At 27.8% G+C, this 14,721-nt stretch overlaps 1 protein-coding gene across 4 annotated transcripts in view; it reads left to right on the top strand.

Moving 5' to 3' along the window:
* Window positions 1-5,744, top strand: part of LOC108003939 (autophagy-related protein 16-1) — a 490,268-nt gene extending 484,524 nt beyond the window's left edge. For all 4 annotated transcript variants that reach the window (XM_062079974.1, XM_062079976.1, XM_062079975.1 and 1 more), the window contains one exon: window positions 530-5,744. In XM_062079974.1, the coding sequence (XP_061935958.1) occupies window positions 530-626 (97 nt within the window). In that variant the 3' untranslated portion in view covers window positions 627-5,744. The remainder of the gene's footprint in view (window positions 1-529) is intronic.
* The last annotated feature ends 8,977 nt before the right edge of the window (window positions 5,745-14,721 follow it).

The raw sequence follows: 14,721 nt of genomic DNA, 5'->3' as shown, positions 1-14,721 counted from the left end.
TTTCGATACTCTTGTCGATGCGATTTGATTCGACTTGTTTAAAGTACGAAAATATATATATATATAATTCGATCAAGCTAAATATCACTTAAATGTTATTTTATCGATTGTTATGAAGAGATAAATCGTGTAGGGGAATTAATTGTAATTATTTTAACTTGACTTTTTTATATTGTAATCCTATAATTGTATCTTTGAAAACGTTAAACATCAAAAAATTAATTATTGTGGTTCTAAGTAACAGAATAATGCAGTATCAGAGTTGTATATTTATTGATGTGTATAATTAACATTCTAAACGTTATTCCTCTTTAACTACAGAAATTGAATTCGAATTTATTAAAAATCGAGATTTATATAGTCATTCGTTTTTGCAAACCGACGAATTTCGAGTTTCCAATTTTTTCTTTTTTTCTTTTTCAAAATTTATTCTTCGCAAAACGCAAATCGACAAATCGAGCCACAACAATACAACGAACAATGAAAACAAAGAAACAGAGTAATCTAATTGATCTGTTACACCTTTCAGAGCTGTGGTGACAGCAGTTTCTTGGCATCCGCACGGCACCTATTTCGCATCTGTGGACCGTGCAAAAACGGTGACAATATGGGGCGACCATGTTTAACAGGACAAACAATCCCAGGATAGACGATTGTTTCGCGTAACGAAGGTCAGCTTGTTCTTTCGTTTCGAGAATGAACTTTCGTCGAATCGAGAAATGTAAAATCCCCGACCGTAGCGCGCAGCTCCATAGAAGGAGAGGTTGAGAGCACAAAGGACAGACCTTGTGGGCGCACGGGTTTGTAAAGAAATAACCATTTCCAGAGGTTGTACAAAGCGTGGCTACCGCGATGAACAAATTCACGGTGGATATTATTGTACATAAAACTGCGATGATTGTTGCCCTCCCCAAGGTTGTAAAGATCCCCTCCCCCTTTTTCTTTTTTAGGGTAATACCGGCGCCCCACAACCCTCTCCTCGAACCACGTTCCACTCTCGAACAGATTATCGTAGTTATCCCTTTTTTCGAGATTCGCTAGAATACACTCCTTTTACTTCTAAGAGACTATTTTTCGCGTTTCAATCGTCTGTGTCGGTAGACGAGATCGCTCCTGTTGGATTACTTTTCGCGAGAAGCTATAAAACACGGTTGCTTCTTCTTTCTATCTCACCTGGCTCGACGACACCTTTTTTTCATTCGTGAGACCGTCTTTAAATTTCTTCTCGTTGTTTGCATGCGAGCTTTTTTTATTCGTGAGAGACACGCTAACTTTTCATTGATATTCGAACGTTTATTCTTTCGGTGCGATTTATCAAGAAACGATATTAAATTAGAAAATTAACAAATTACACGTCGATTAGATTACAGGTTTTGTAATTATACGGAATATCTCGTTATTCGATAAGAAATTTTCAATAAGAATGAACCGTGAACCAGGTTATTTTTATGAAATATTTATTATGAAAATTCAATTTTTTAATAAAAGAAAATTTATACTTTCTCTTTGCCCAGTGAATAACGGCGAGTCACTCTGTATATTAAATAGAATAATCAAATGATTCGATACGAGTCTCCATAAATGATTTTATTTTTAGATCGAAGTCGTTTTGGAAAAACTCGATATTAAAAAAAAAAAGATAGATAGAATTCTGACACCAGAATATTCTGTGTATAAAATGTATAAAATTTTATAAACGATGTAATATTAGTGCGTAAGTGTTACAAAAGATTTGTACGATGAGAAGAAACGAGAAGAAACTTTTAAAACGGAATCTAACGGAAAAATACTGTTCTATTGAACGAAAAATTCTGATTCGTCTGTAACCGATCTTGGTGTGATGATTAATCACACGGGTCACGAGCAATGTTTTCTATGTTGCTATCTCGATCTGGAAAATGGAAAAAAGAAGAAAAAAAAATCTGTCTGTGTGAGTCGGTCCATAGAACAAGTTTGTTAATTGCCGAAGCAACCGTGAAATCGAGTCTACTCGAAGTTCTCCAACGTCAGCGAGTTTTGAACGTTTTTATCGTAAGTCTGATATAGGGCGGAAGTGGATGTACTCGTTTTAAACGGAGAAGCACAATAAAGTTCTAATACTGATACTGAGTAAATTGCATTATACAAAGTTTGATCGACGATTACGTGACGAATAATATATACTTTCTCTCGACTTTACATTTCTTTTTACTCTTCTTTTTTTCTTTTTTAAAAAAATGAACAATTAACCCATCCGTGGTACGGGACATTTCACGTTCGATACGATATGATTACGTACGATTAATAAATTTCGAACTCGTGATATTTAATAATAGCTGGTTCAGTGTTTAAATATTTTAGCTCAAGATAAGTTATTAATAAAAATTAAATATTGATGCGAATAGACTGATATCTTGCGAGCTTTTTACGTATTGCAGTTCACAATTTTTTAAGTATAAATTTAATAATCCAAAACAGAGATTTTTGATATTCTGGTTGATATTACACTTGATTTATCTCGAAAAGATACGATGATCTTTATTTATTGCACTTTTTTAAACAAGGAATTGCCTGTTACTTCTTATAGCAATTATTGAAAACCGATGTCAAGTCTGAATTTTTCGATTGTTTTGTATCGATTAAGTGTTTTAACGATAAGAATTTCAATTACATTCAAAATTCATATTTTTGAATTATATTTATGATATTTGTATCCTTAAAATGTATCCTTAATTATACGTCACATTTTCTTTCTCAAAAATCGTATACGTTTAAATTATATTTTAAATATCACACTTTTTTCTGCCTATTGTAATGTATAATTTTTTTTTAAATATTCAATTATAAACTCATTAATATTAATATAGTAATAATCTAAGATAAAATATTGTTAACGTTAATACTAATCTAATATTAAGTAATATAATATTAACTTAATTATTAATTTTTGGTAGCTAATAGTTTTACAATTATTATTAGCGCTGCCAATTTTTAATTCTGCTCAAAAATTGCAATCAATTGCTATTTTGCATTATATAAAATTTATGATATAATAAATATTCTCTATTATAACTATATTAATAATCATAATAAATAAAAAAATCTTATTTTTAATATTACAATTTCTAATTATAATTTTATTTGAAAATAAGATTACGATTGAAAAAAAAAGAATGGTCGTTAAATATCATTCGTTAAAAATAAAAAAAAATAAAAAAAATAAAAAACGTAATAATACAATCAGTGTAAACGAAATCTATCTTTCTAACAATTTATTTCAATTTCAGGAATATTTTAAATATCTCTTAAATATTCCTGAACAATTACTTTTCATTAATTATTTTTTAAATCTGTAAAATACTTTTGCTTTTTTTACTTTTAAATATATTTAGTTTTTTTTATTTTCTTTTCTTTTTTATTTTATATATCCTCTTTTAAAAATCTTTCTATTTTCTTCAAGGTATAGAAAATGTTATAAAACAGTGGACCTAATAAGATAACTTTGAAAAATATACCTCATCGATTTTTAGAAAAGAAATAAAAGAATTCTCATTTAATTCGAAATTTCATCACTGAAATATATTCTTAAGCACATTAAAATCTATTATATCTTTAACTTATTCATCCTATTAAAAAATACATGAAAATTGATATTTTCATAAGTAGGATCGAAATCGTGATATATGTAATTTTTACCAAAAAATAATTGAGAGATTGTGTTCGATTTCGATATTTATAGTAATTATTCACTAAAATATGAGAATTTAATGCAGTAATTAAAATGTATAACGAGAGGCTATATTTTAAATATTAAGGGCTCTATTTAGATTAATAAAATTTTATACAAATTGCACCGAGTTCGAAAGAAATTGTTTATGTATAATTTCACGTGAAATGTCTCATACGTCATATTTTCTATAATTTTCGTTTATTATAATTCGCTATGGGAAAAAAATTTGTGCTGAATTTTACATATTATCCACTTATATCCTCTTAGTTTGTGCACAATTTAATAACAAATGGCTGCAACGCCATATTGCACAATAGTTGTTAAGCGAATGCTTTCTAGGAATACAGGGCCAAGATCGAAGGGCTCTAAGTGTAAGTATAGAAATTTATGACAATGTTTGTCAATAATATGCGAAAATGCCAACGTGTATAGTTTTTCATATTTTTGATACGTGTTTTTGTTAATTCGAATACACAACAAGCACATAAGACACCGATACGATACATCATGATCATAAATTTCTTTGCGGCCTTGTTTTATATTTCATCAGCTTTTGTATGAAATATTTGAAGACAACAGGAGGGAAACTTGATAATACAACCATTTGTCCATTTTCTATTTTTTTACGCGATTTAATAATTAAAAAAAAGTGCGCTTTAATGGTAGAAATGCAAAAAAATGATAAATTTCAAGGTATGAATGATATGAATTAGGGATGGATCACTCGAAACTCTTCGAAATTCAAAAAGATTCGAATTTCTCGAATCTTTGAAATATTTTGCTATTTTTGTAATTCGAAATTCTCGAAATCCATATAATAATAATTATATAAAACTTACATTTAAGCTGATAACGATTTTGAAGAATTCTAAATATTTATTAAAATTTAAATACGTAGCAAAAATATAATAATAAAATAAAAGTGCCCGATTAACTGTCGTGGAATCTCTGAAGGATGCTCTGAAAAGCGTATATAAAAACTTAAGACATCATAAAAGAGACAAGAATACTTTTCTATCTCGGTAGAAAATATTTTTCTCTCTCCACGTTTCCACGATCCAGTGAAAATAAAAATAATTTTCGAAGCTGTAAATACTTTTTAGAAAGTAATAATAATAATAATAATAATAATAATAAATATCCTAGGTTTTCGAGAATTTTGAGATCCCACAAAATCTTACGAATCTCAAAATCAGGTTTCGATTCATCTCTGATTTAAATCATATCTGTATGTAATAATTTGATAAGTCCAACTTTAAATATCCTATTATGTAAAAATTGGAAAATGTGATTCATCAAGTTTCACTCTTGTGGTCTACATTTTAGCACGTTTTTCCTCTCAGAGTCCTTTGATCATCATTTAGCGTAAGCCTATGATTAACAACATTAAGAAAACGATACGTTTTGTGGATAAGTTAAATGTTACATATGGATTTTGGTATATATACATATTGAATAATTACGATTAGTATTTCTTTATTATAGAGGAAACCGATATATTATAATTAAATGATATTATTTTTAGCATTTAAGTTTTGTAAACTGTAAATCATCACTCGTATTCAAGCATAGAATTAATTACAATATATAATTGTTGTAACATCATCGGTTTATCCAATTGAGGATTTAGAGATTTCCTTTAATAATTAAATAAACAGTGATTCGTCTTGTTTACTCGATTAATCATCTCATTGATCTCAAAAGTAGAATTAATAAAATATATAGATCGATTGTGTTTCGCTCCACGATATAGATTAATATCTTTTTCTTTTTTTTATATTATACGTAAACCGATGAGGATTATAATATCGTTTGTAGAGTATAATCTGAATGTAAGTTTGTTCTTTAATGCAAATTAAATTGCGTCCAACTTGTTACATAATTCTTTCCCCGTCATATGAACAATATAAATCAAACATAAATCTATACCGTTATTCTATTTACATTTTACATTTATTTCAGCGGAGACATTGTATACACTGTTCGCAATATATTATATATATATTAAACGTTTTCTTCTTGTATTTTTTAAAAAGTGGTACACATTTTTAATCAAACCCATACATAATTATTTATTAATTCTTAGATTGTTGATTAATTGACAACGATGTGATTGATCTTAGTCATTTGTGATCCACATTGGAATGAAATTCCAAGAATATTTTCTTCAAAAATTGTCAAAAGAATTATACTAAAAGAATATATATATATGAAATATACAAAAAAAAATAATAATTATTTTCTAATGATTCTTGTTTAATTTCATTAATTATATTAGAAAGATCATTACAACTTTGTAATTTTTTCTTAATAACACTAGCACTTGTGTAATAGTGTGCAATGAATATTTTATTAAAAAAAATTGATCAAAAATTATTTATCGAAGAAGAATTGAAGAATCAAAGAAGAATTAAAAATTTTAACACAATTTTTTTTTTAATTCTCACAATTTTAAAATAAATTTAATAATTGATAAAATGTATTTTAATCCTTTTTTAAGTTTTACTATTATAATGTTTCCACTTTTTTTAAACTATCTAATCATTTTATAATAATAAAATTTGATTTAAAAAAAAATGTTCTATCCTCATTCTTGAATTTTAGTTTTTCCCAACTTGGTATTCGTATAGCGCGAAAAAGATTTCTTTGTTATGAACGACAAATATTCGCGAAAAGAGTTTTTATTCGAAGATGTTTCTGGATAAGTAGCAAAGATCTGAGTGTACCGCATACCTTCTTCCTTTTAAAAATTCCAAATGCACCATCTGTACTCGGAGAAAACTTTGATTTACCACGAAATGAAAGGTTCTTTCATATTAAAGAGACAAGCCATCATACTTTATCTTTTGTTTTTTTCCTTTCTCTCCTTTTTAAAATAAGCAACCAACATTTAAAATAGACCATCGTTTGTAGTCGACGTTCTCGTGTTTTCTAACAAAGGAGTGTTTCTTACAAATTATAAAACTTTGAAAATCCATGCTATAAAAGACGTTTACAAAAGAAATACGGTCATTTTTTTCCTTTCTTCTATTTTTTCCTCCCCTCCCCCCCTTTTTTTTAATATTGCTTGAATTGTCTTAATATAATCTAGCTATTGAATGAAAATTACAGATTTATATAAATAAATATCTTTTTCATGGAATGATTTTTATTTTTATTATACAATTTGTTGTAAAGTGTAATAAATGTATTAAAATACTTATATTTGAAAGAAATATATAAAAATTATTTATATCTTATAATTATTTGCAATGTTTGAATTTTATTTTAAATTTATATTTTTTTTTTATTTCCTATATTATTTCATCTTGAGTAATATCATTTGTATCTAGTTTTTATTGTATTAATATTTTATTTGTTATTTTATTTCAAAAAATAAAGATGTTTTCTATATAAAATTTCTATTATTTTCTATTCTCTATTATCCTTTCTTTCTTTCCTTTTCTTTTATCCAGGCCAAATTAGATTCTTTTTATGTACTTTTCTAATTCTCATTTCTGTGAAATGAAATTTTATTTACCTTTATTAATTGAAATAATTAAACAAATAATTGATAAATAAATAATTCACAAATAAATATATTTTATGCACATATTTGTTTTTCATTTCGTTCAAATATTTTATTTAAATATTTCCCTTTCTATTTATTTTTCTTTTTTTTTTATTTCACATTAATAAAAAATATCCAATCCTTATTTCCAATAAAACTGTAAAAATTGTATTTGCAAACTTCTGAAATTTATTTAAAAAAAAACAAAAAAACATCATTACCCAAGACCAAATCAATTTCATCCGAACTAATTATTTGCTCTATTTATCCCTCGCTCCGAACAATCCAAAACTAATTACAACACATCAGATTCCACAGATTCCCAAATTAAAATACTTTCTCCCCACGCGTTCGACGTCCAATCTGTGCAACTTTAAAAAAAAAAAAAGAATCTCCCCCCTCCTTTTTCCTTTTTTCCCTCGTTTTAAAATTAACTTCATCCCAGAGAAATTGAACAGAAATTCAGCAAACACGATGCCGCTTCGTGCCATCATCTCCCTTCCACGCTCCTATACTCGCGATGGAAGGATGATAAGTCCTCGCGCGGAGAGACTACCATTCCCCTTCCCCCTATCTTCCCTCTGTGTGGATGTGCATGTATCAAGATCCCTTCACAGAGGTCCACGGTATAACAGAGCGTGTATCTGACAGTACCTAACGTGCTTTCGAAAGCGCTCATTAGTCACTGAAATGCGGTCGCGAAGTGACAACTCGTACGTGGAATATTATACGGTCGAAGAACTTCCGCTTGTACCGTATCGCGCGAGCGATGCACGTCCTCCCGCGCATGCGCGCTGCGCCCCTGTTTCTAACTTTCGCATTATACGCCCTTTGTCCGCGATTCGACAGTTTCGACAGTTTCGCAATGGAACGTGAGAATGCGGCGCCACGGTGGGAGGGGGAGGGGAGAGGAAGAGGGGGGGAGAGGATTCCGCTTGCAAACGACGTTAAAGTTCGATCGGTGCGGACCCGTCGCATCTGGGGCCACCGAAATTTTTCTCTCTCGCCCACACACGCCCGGGCCGCAAACCTCGCACTCCGATGTGTACACAAGCAAAAGTTACACGTGCGCATCTTGTACATACCGGTGGTCCGTGGTTCGATTCCCCGTGGTTTACCGGTTAAACGTTGTAATCAATTGTAAAGCGACGGAAAAATGCCCACGTTTTCGACCGGGGGAAAAATTTTTTAAGCTTTCCTTTTTTTCCCGTTTGCTGGCGTGAATTTGTTTTTACGGGAAAAAATAGATAAATATTTTTTTGGGGGGGAGAGTTTTCTCGATTGGAAAAATAATAAAGATTTAACCATTTGAAAAAAAAATGAGAAAAATTGCTTTCGGATTAGGCGTGAAAAAAAGAATAGTTTATACATGTGAGATAAATTAGATGGGAAACAAAGATATATGTATATATTTTGTGGTATTTTGATGAGAGTGTACGAAATATAATTTCTGTGAAATAAATTGGGAAAAAATAGGGGTGGAAGAAATTAATGTTGACAAAGAATAAAAATTGTTTAAGGAAAAAATAAACGTACGAAAATGTGTCGATATTATAAGTTAAGAAGTTTCTCAGATACAGCGTGCAAAGTTTAATTTACGTCCATTTCACGTTCAAACGTCTGCTTAATTTTGGCCGCAGTTGTCGTTGATCTACTCTACTGGCCGTAGATTTGACGTCTCATAGAGTTATACGTTTAATCAGTCGCTTTTAAAGTATATATCTAGATCAGCTTGAACTTAGTCAAAGTACAGAATGATGAGTTAGATTTGACTTAAATTAAGATTAGAACCCCTTGTTAGTTCTGAATTTAGTTTTGCATTGTCTCATAATTCTGAATCTTAAAAATCAAGGAAAACACCGATCCTCAACATCTTCTCGGATGAAAAATAATACGTTTTTATGATAAACTTATATCAATAATGATAATAATACAAAGTTCATTGAAAAATATTAAAAAAATATATAATTTTTATCGTTTCGTTATAAGTATTATAATTTTATATATATTAAAGTCATAGCGGAATAAAAAAATTTTTAGAACAGATTCACAAATTGAATTATACTCTTTTTGAATCTAATTTTCAATCCAAACACCTATCTAAAATTTCTGGAAATCAAACGACTAATCTCGATCAACTCAATTTTCACCTATCTTATTTCCGATATTATCATTTAATTAATATCAAATTTTACTTTAATAATAATTATCATCAATTTTCTCAATGAATAATTAAGACACATTACCCGTCACAATTATTCACACGCGAATTCTCATTTTCCAACGAAACGAAGATTTCCATTTCTCCTCGCGCAATTCTTTTATAAAACAACGCTCCTCCAATTTTTCCTCTTCACGTGATTATTCTCTCGTCTTATGATATATAATAATAAACTTCAACTCAACAACTCTCTACACAGAGAAAGAAGCTACACCATGTTTATTGTTGCACAAAACCTATGTAGCTCGTTTCCAACTCGCTCGTCGTCGATTAGGGATTCAAAGAGGAATCGTATAAACGAATCAGAAGAGTGACGCGTTAACTCGTCTTTGGGGCTCGCGAGATCCGGATAGCTCGTCTGATAAAAGGGTGCAGGCGAATATTAGCGGAAAATTCGCGCGGAAATTCCGTGGGTCGTCAACCGGGTAAGAAACTCGAGAACAAGTTTAAGCGCGATGTTTGTCCGCCGATATAGAATAAGCTTCTGTGAGCCGGGAATGCTTTCGCGTCCCATCATACGGAAATACAAATTCCTTTGGTCGATATTTTGACTGAACGTGTGCCTTTGGGTGTTCTTGCAGAAAATTTTCTTCTCAGGATTTGACGGCGGGATCTCTCTAAGCAAGTAAATTGTACTTGCGTCGTAACTCTGCGTCGCACAACCTCGTTGGAAATGTATTTTAGTTGATTTTTTTTTTCTTCACTGGTTGGGAACAATAATATATCGTATATAATTACAGGAATGTAATAAATTTTATAGACTCTATGGATAACTCGATTATGAATATAATTGAATCCTGTATAACCGAGAAGAGAGAGATTTGAATCTTAAGAGAAGATGTTTGATTTATGAAAGTTCTTATTGAAATTTTCAAACAAGAGGATTTATACGTACGAAAATTTGATGTTATAGAGATTTTATACGAAGATATTTATTATCAGATCATCAGGGGTCGAATAAAGAAAAGTAAGAATATTTTCTCTTTTGAATTGTAAAAATATATGAGGATAAAATATATTTAAATACATGGCAAATAATTTAAGTTATATATAGAGTATATAACTTATATTTTAACTTGTAGAAGTTTTTTCAATGGGAAAGGAAAAGAATGAATAAAATTCTAGTTCCATAAAAGTTTTCAAGTTATGTATAGAAGTTCGAATGTATATGGGGATACCTTTGAAGGATCGGCTTGGAAAATCGATTTTAAACAGTGAAGCAAACATAAAAATTCATATTAAAAAATATCGATTCGAGGGTCATTCTTCAAGTTTCGAACGAGAGGAAATAAGATGGAGATAAAATGAAGCGTCTCGATTCGATGCATAATGTCATGATTGTTACAAATTTAAAAGGACGCGTACAATTTCAAATTTATTGACTCCATTAAAATTTTATTGCAATGTAATACATACCAGATATAAAATTTTTATATATTTTTATACATTTTTATAATACAGAAAGAGTCAAAATATTTTTTATTATTTTGTAAAAAAAAAAAAAAAAGAAAAAGGAATTTATGTAAAACAAATATTTGCTAATGTATCAACATATATATGATTATCACCATATATATATCATTATTTATGAATTATAATAAAAAGATATGTTTTATATTGGAAATATTAAAAATTAAATAATTTCTATTTTAAATATTGTATTAATTGTTATAATTTTATTAAATGTATAGCGATAAAGAGAATGTTCTATTTATTTTAATCATGTTTGGTACAGCACGAAAATACCGTTGAAAAGTCCACGATAAAAATTGCATTTCATGCTTTCAGACCTTATGAATTTATTATGAGTTTTAAAAATAAAACGATAGAGTATCATATGACGACCATTTATCGCACTAAAAAATTTTATTATACGTTTTGATTTTTTGCAATCATGTTTTTCAATTTATTAATTTATTTTAAAGTAATTTTTATTCAAATAAACAATTGAATTAAATGAATGAATCAATGTGCAATAATGTATTTAGATAATTATTATTATAAATATAATTATTTCCAAATTTATTAAATATTCCATTTTTTTTAAATAACAAAAATAATTATTAATTATAGAGTTGAAATTTTTTTTAAATTCTGTATTATTATCATACAGATTCATTATCGTAAATCATAATTAAATTCTTTTTAAAATGGTAATTTATGTTAGTACACAGCCATGTTATGCAATAATTAATAACGAATTATACAAACACATCGCCATTACGAACGAAATAGAATTGAAAAAGAAATAAAATCATTATTTTTTAAATTATTTTTTGGTTGTTATTATTAAAATTCAGAATATTTTTAATTTTAATAAATATTTGATTTTAATTAGAACATTAGCCTAGATAACCTTTATTTTACGATTATACTCGTACTACCATGATAATAATTGTCACAATTTCTTTGTTAAGTATAACAACTCTTTTAATTTTTTTTATTTTTTATAATTCTTTGTAATTATTTTTCTAATGAGAAATTCTTCAAATGAATTATGCATTAAGCAATGATTTATTAGAAATTTAATTAACGTATAATTTTACCTTAAGCTGGAATATAAAACTTTTATTTTTCTAGCTTGAATTATTAGTATAACAATAAATATTAATATTTTATCAAAAAGTGATTATTTTAGAAAAAAAATTACAAAAATGAATTGTTTTATTTTTCCTTATTAATTACTTTTACAGAATCTTTTTTAAAGAATAATATATGTTTAATTGTATAATTATACAATATTACAATTTCATCGATGTATATCGTAATTCGAAAAAATCTTGATGAATAATGTAATCATAATTAGTACGTGTTATTCACATGTTATTAAATATACGTAGAATTATATTTTTAATATACGTTATGTATATCATATATTTTATATATAATAAATATTTTATAAAACTTAAATAACAAAGTGAAGCTTTCGTTATTATTTAATACATCGAATATATGATGTACCACTCATAATTCTGAAAAATATCGAAAATTTCCAATATTTTGAATACAATAAAATATTAGTGAATTCACAAAATTATCGATAAAAAGTTATTAAAAATCGTATCAACAAATATGAAATATTATGCGGAATTATTTGTATATGCTAAAAAATATTCGTATTTGCGCATTGATAAATCAATGCATTAATAACAAACGTTTGAAAGAGAAATAATATCGACTGTATATCATTATAATCCACGTAATTATGAAATATTTTTTTCTACTAGAAATGAATCAAAATTTTTATTTCAGATTGTGTGGAAAACTATTTTAATTTAGAAGCGTTTGTAGATAATCATACAATAAAACTTTTCTCATATTATCCTTTAAATATATGAATCTTTGCCCATAAAGTTTCTCATCATTATAATATTCATATAAAACTTTATGTTCCTTCTTGCAAGTTTTGCTTAAAATATGTTTACAAATTAATTATTTCTAAAGAAAATAAACTTTATGAATTCCTGATTTATTAACGAATTGGACGAATAAAAAACTCATTAATTCCTAAGGAAAAAACTGCTGTTTGAATAATTAGGAAGAATTATAGATATGAAAAACGACATTCTGATATTAAAATAACACATCAATTACATATGAGTTTATACAAATTACCCAATATTTTTAAAGATATGAAATGAACTCGAAGAACAGAAATGGATTCTGAAAATTAAAATTTGTTTCAATTATTAGATATGACGATGAAAACTTTACTTTAAACATTTTTTATGCATTTTTATTCTTTAAATTCTGAGGAAAGGCACAAAAATTTACAATTTATTCATGATATGAAATATAAATGGACGTCATTGATATTTGAGAAATATGATTATTCTCCATTTGGAATGTTAAAAGAATTCTATTTCAAAAAATCCAAATAATTATCTTTAAGAAATTAAACGTAGATAGCTACACGTGAAATGCTGTTATCCTGTATACATCAATCACGTCTCGATTCGACTAATACTGTATCTGGAATGCAGGTCACTCACCGGAACATGGCTCATCCATCCGGTCTTAATCACCTTAACTGTACGTGATATACTTGTTTTCTCTTAAATGATACGATCGTGATTATCCAGATTCCTTTAGGATCAATTTAAATCACACGTGTCAAATCAATCAAATCGAAGGGGAACGACTATCGCGATAATTATCGTATCGATGAAAAAATAACTTATTTTTTTTTCGTTTAATCTGAGGAAAAAATCAATTTTTATGTTACGTTATTTTATAATTTCTTTCTATTGTTCCATTTCTAGAATTCAATGAATGAAATTATTTTTTCTGCTACGCTTGAATTTTTATATTTATAATTGAGCTTATACGTAATGGAATGTACACTATAAATGTTATTTCTAGATATGTTTATGATATAATAGGAATTTAAAGATCGTAATTATTCTATCTAAAATATGTGTATATATATTTTTGATAATATTCGTAAAATGTTATTATAACGTCTTATTTGAATTTTAATTAAAATACATTGTAATTAAATTTTGTTGAAAAGTGGAATTAAACTTTTCATATTTCAGACGAAGATACGGAGAATTTTATTCAATGTAAAAGAGGGTTGACATTAAAAATGTCAAAATAAAAATTTTGTAGAATTTCTAGGTTATAAAAATAGCGAAGAAGTCACGTTCACATTATGAACGCATTTCACGTCCCTGTTCTCGACGCTTCATCGGCTACACGTTTTCACTTTTGTGGCATCATGTTAGGTAGCAAAAAATTGCCATATCATTTATTAAAAAATCACTATTATCTATATATACTATTACCCATATACACCTATATAACGTTATATTAATTTCTTTAACGTTTCTTTTTACGATATTCCATTTAATAAAAAATTGGATGGTTAAGTAGAAAAATCAGTTTATATCGTAATATTGTTTAAATTATTTCGCGAATATTTGTAGAAAGTTTTTAAAAAATATTTTATCTCGATATTTTATTTTCAACGATGATAGTCGTTAACTTATAAATACATGCATGATAAATTGAGATGAATGATATTTTAATAATAGTTAAGAAAATAACTATGTTTAGAATATAACTGATAAACTATCTATTAAATTGATGCACAGGAAATACTGGCTCTTCTTGACGTTTGAACTTGATACCACTTATGTAGTATTATAGTCAATTATTACTAACTCTTTTAAGATGATTACTACGCATGTTTCGGATCAATGTCAAATCAACGTCAAGATGTATTAAAATCAAAGTCGA

Source organism: Apis cerana, linkage group LG9, assembly GCF_029169275.1.
Source record: "Apis cerana isolate GH-2021 linkage group LG9, AcerK_1.0, whole genome shotgun sequence".
Taxonomy (NCBI): Eukaryota; Metazoa; Arthropoda; class Insecta; order Hymenoptera; family Apidae; genus Apis; species Apis cerana.
This window is presented reverse-complemented; position numbering and strand designations above follow the sequence as displayed.